The sequence below is a fragment of the Lucilia cuprina genome, chromosome 5 (assembly GCF_022045245.1).
Source record: "Lucilia cuprina isolate Lc7/37 chromosome 5, ASM2204524v1, whole genome shotgun sequence".
Taxonomy (NCBI): Eukaryota; Metazoa; Arthropoda; class Insecta; order Diptera; family Calliphoridae; genus Lucilia; species Lucilia cuprina.
Window position 1 is genome coordinate 31,411,457 of NC_060953.1, and position 4,649 is coordinate 31,416,105.

Genomic DNA, 4,649 nt, shown 5'->3' on the forward strand with positions numbered 1-4,649 from the left:
TTGTTATTCTCATTCGTACAACAACGTAGTTTCTGAAATAAAAGTTTCTATGTGTGGACATTTAGGAAACTTCAAAAGAGAATTAAGAAAAAGTTTCTCGACAAAAGTTTCCTACTGTGGACCAGGTCTAAACAGACATAATGAAAAACACAGAAAAACAAAATAAACAAAGCAATAACAGCAACCTACATCCGAACATACAAACGAAATACTCAGCTGAAAAACCAAATACATCTACACATCTTTTTCTAATATACAATGTTGTTGTTGCTTTTTTAACAAAGCATGAAAAAAATATGACATTTTTTGATGAAATTTTCAGAGGTTGTCTCGGATTTTTGCTCATATCTCCGTTATTTACCGACCGATTTTGCTGATTTTAAATAGCGATCTTCTCGAAAGCATGTCTAACAGAATTATTGAAGATTCGGATCTCGTCGATATCTGGGGTCTTCTAAAAACTGATTTCAACAGATAGACAGACGGACATGGCTTAATCAACACCGCTATCTATAAGGATCCTGAATATATATATATATATATATATATATATATATATATATATATATATATATATATATATATATATATATATATATATATATATATATATATATATATATATATATATATATATATATATATATATATATATATATATATATATATATATATATATATATATATATATATATATATATATATATATATATATATATATATATATATATATATATAATTTATAGGGTCGGAAAATTATATTATAGAAATTACAAACGGAATGACAAACTTATATATACCCTTCTCACGAAGGTGAAGGGTAAAAAAAGGACCCTTTCATCCTATAACCAAGCTAAACAAATATCGACGTCAGGACAAACATTTTGAGAACCTTAGAATGATCTGAATTTTCATTTTCGATGGGAACATTAGCAACTTCAATTTTTGTGCAACCTAAGTTATATTAATGTATCACGTACTTAAAATTAAGCGGTGCTAAGTAAACGAAACCCATGAATGTTTTTACATTCATATGAATGTTTTTACATATCGCTTATTTACTACAAGACTGTCATAAAACATAATTTCGAGAAAAATTTCTTTGAATATTTCATGACTTCTTTATGACTATTTCTGAAATAATTTTTTAAGTATATATTAATATGTTTCTAATATAATTTAATACTAATTTTTCTAACTAAATAGTATATGAACAAACGTAAATTTCAATTTTGACATTTACACCAAGTAACTTCGAAAATAATACACATTTATAATAATAAAATTACATGCAATACTTATTATAAAATGGTCTACATATTGTCACATCAATCGAATTTAAAATTGTTATTAGTCTACCTATTGAGGTTTCTTTAAAATATTTAAATTATAAACTCGTACAAAAAAGTATAACCTGGTCACATTAATAACGTAAAAATAACAGACAATGCAAACGTGACGTAAATAACACAAATAACGAAATCAACAAGTAGACAAACAAACATAGAGGGTCCAATGTCCGTACACTGATGATAAGAGGCAATGAATACGAGTAAAATTTTGACATTTCGTTAAGTCATTAGTTATTGTGCAGTTGTTGAGAGCAGAAGTAAAGTGGAACTAGTGACACACTAAATATTTCTATTAAATTTTTAACTATAAACAATAAGAAATATTTTAATACATATTATTAATATAAAATGGCATTTTTAAATAGAGTAAGTAAAAAACACTATTTATTGCTTCAGACTTATTTATTTTGAGCAAATAATTATTTTAGTTCTCTTAATTTTTTTTTTACATTATTGCATTTGTAAAAACAAAAAATGTTAACAATGGAAAGTGAGAGCTAGATGTCGAATTTTGACGTCAACATAAAATAATACAAACAAATATATGTATGCTATCTTTATTGGACCGACACACACATACTTTGGACTTGTTTTCAATGCAAATTTAGCCATAGACATTGGTTTTCATACACATACAATATTGTATACATTTTCTGTAGATGTATTTTTGTACTTTGCCCCCTTTTATTTTAAGATTTTTAAGAATATTATTGTTGTTTTGTTTTTAATTAAACTCAAAATGAAATTTGTTTACAAAGTCATTTCTTTCTCTTCTACTATTTTATTTTATTATTAAAAATATCTTAATTTAAAATAATAAATAATCATTTATTTATTAGAATTTGTATAAATTTTAAAACAAATAAAAATTCTTTGTAAACCTTAGGCTACTGAAACGTTACTTTAAAGTAATAAAAGACAAAAAACGTATTTGCAGAAAAAAATAATAACCATAATTTACTAATCAGTTAAATGTGACTTAATTTGCTGTTAGATTAAACTCTAACAAATTTAAACGGATTTTAACCGAAGATTGTGTTTTTCAGTTAAAAATCATGATCAGCTGTTTTTGTAAATAGGTATACATTTGTAAAAAGGAATATTTAAACAATATTTACATTAATATAACAAATCAGAAATTTAATATTAAAAAATGCGTTTTTCTTATTCCAAATTATTGGTTGATTGTGTTATGACACTTAAACCGAGATCATAAACAATATTGCCGATTACTGAGACTATTGTCAATGCGCAAATTGTGTCTGCTTTTTTTTGGTAATTTAAAAGATAGATAAATAGATCTTTTAATTTGCCAAAAAAAGTTACAATTTTTCCTTAGGAATATTTTTGATTATAATTTAATGTATATTTGTTTAACTATGATTTTTTACCACTCTAATCTGGTTTGTTTTTTTATTATCATTTATAAGATCTTCTTGTACACACTTCTATACAATATTTAAGAAATTATTCATAACAACTTATCAACTAGACAAATTTTTAGGCAAAATGTGTTCTATAAATCTTTGATAAATGTTTATGAATAGGACCCTAAACATGTATAAAGATTTTGCATGTCATTTAGGAATAAAAAGCAAAAATACAATCTCTTGAATTTGATAAGAAAACTAGTTCACACACATATTTTAATTATAGATTAAAATACACAATATACATATATTTATGTATTTATTTAAAAAATCAATTTAGCTCTTTATTCGGTAGTTTGTTTTGAGTTTAATCTAACGACTTGTAAGAAATTCTCACTAAATAGTTTACATGCAAGTTAATACAAAATTATTAATTAAATACTTTATATTTTTTAGATTGCTACACGCTCGGTACGCCAATTGGCAAATCGTTCTTATGTTTCTGTCTCACATGTCTCCGCCAATGGCCCCTCATTTGGTTTAACCGAAGAACAAAAACAAATGCAGGATATGGCCCGTAAATTTGCTCGTGAGGAAATTATTCCTGTAGCTGGACAATACGATAAGACTGGCGAGTATCCTTGGGATATTGTAAAGAAAGCTTGGTCCTTGGGTCTCATGAACAATCACATTCCTCAGGAGTATGGAGGCTTAGGTCTAGACAACTTTACAACTTGTTTGATTGCCGAAGAATTGGCTTACGGTTGCACTGGTATTATGACTGCTATGGAGGCTAGTTCATTGGGTGTAAGTTTAAATAAAACGCTCGACTTACATTCATTATTAAATTGTCGTTTTATATTTTAGCAAACTCCAATTATTATTGCTGCTAATCACGAACAGAAGAAAAAATATTTAGGTCGCTTGATTGAAGAACCACTTGTTGCCGCATACTGTGTTACTGAACCTGGTGCTGGTTCTGATGTTGCCGGTGTTAAAACTCGTGCCGAAAAGAAAGGTGATGAATGGATTATTAACGGTCAAAAAATGTGGATTACTAATGGTGGTGTAGCCAATTGGTACTTCGTTTTGGCTCGCACAAACCCTGATCCCAAAGCTCCTGCCAGTAAAGCCTTTACCGGATTCATTGTAGAACGTGATACTCCCGGTTTAACTCCCGGCCGCAAGGAAATTAACATGGGTCAACGCGCTTCCGATACACGTGGCATCACATTTGAAGATGTTCGCGTACCAAAAGAAAATGTACTAATTGGTGAAGGTGCTGGCTTTAAAATCGCTATGGGTACCTTTGACAAGACTCGCGCCCCTGTAGCTGCTGGTGCCGTTGGTTTGGCCCAACGTTGCCTTGACGAAGCTTTGAAGTATTCTTTGGATCGTAAAACTTTCGGTACACCCATTGCCTACCACCAAGCTGTGCAATTTATGCTTGCCGATATGGCTATCGGTGTTGAAACTGGTCGTCTAGCTTATCGTCTTGCCGCTTGGGAAGTAGATCAAGGTCGCCGTAACAGTTACTACGCTTCAATTGCCAAATGCCATGCTGCCGATGTGGCCAATAAAATTGCCTCCGATGCTGTACAAATTTTCGGCGGCAATGGCTTTAACACTGAATACCCCGTAGAAAAGTTAATGCGCGACGCCAAAATCTATCAAATTTACGAAGGAACTTCTCAAATTCAACGTCTGATCATTTCTAGAAATATGTTTGAAGCTGCCAAACAATCCTCCCAATAATTCAATTCACTCCATTTAGTTAGTAACAGTCATTAGATTTTAAGTCAATTATTTCCATTCATTTACATAAAAATGTACGTATTTTGTAAAATTTCTTTATTAAGTAAACAATGTTGTTATTGTATTAAATCCTGTTACAAATATTCAGAATATAAAATATTTTTTTAAATCA

General features: G+C 29.3%; 1 protein-coding gene across 1 annotated transcript; it reads left to right on the forward strand.

Annotated features, from left to right (window-relative positions):
• The first annotated feature begins 1,561 nt into the window (after window positions 1–1,561).
• Window positions 1,562–4,649, forward strand: LOC111676596 (probable medium-chain specific acyl-CoA dehydrogenase, mitochondrial). Its single transcript, XM_023437550.2, has 3 exons — window positions 1,562–1,718; window positions 3,179–3,529; window positions 3,590–4,649. Exons 1-3 carry the CDS (start codon window positions 1,701–1,703, stop codon window positions 4,475–4,477), a joined length of 1,257 nt encoding a protein of 418 aa, XP_023293318.1. The 5' UTR covers window positions 1,562–1,700; the 3' UTR covers window positions 4,478–4,649.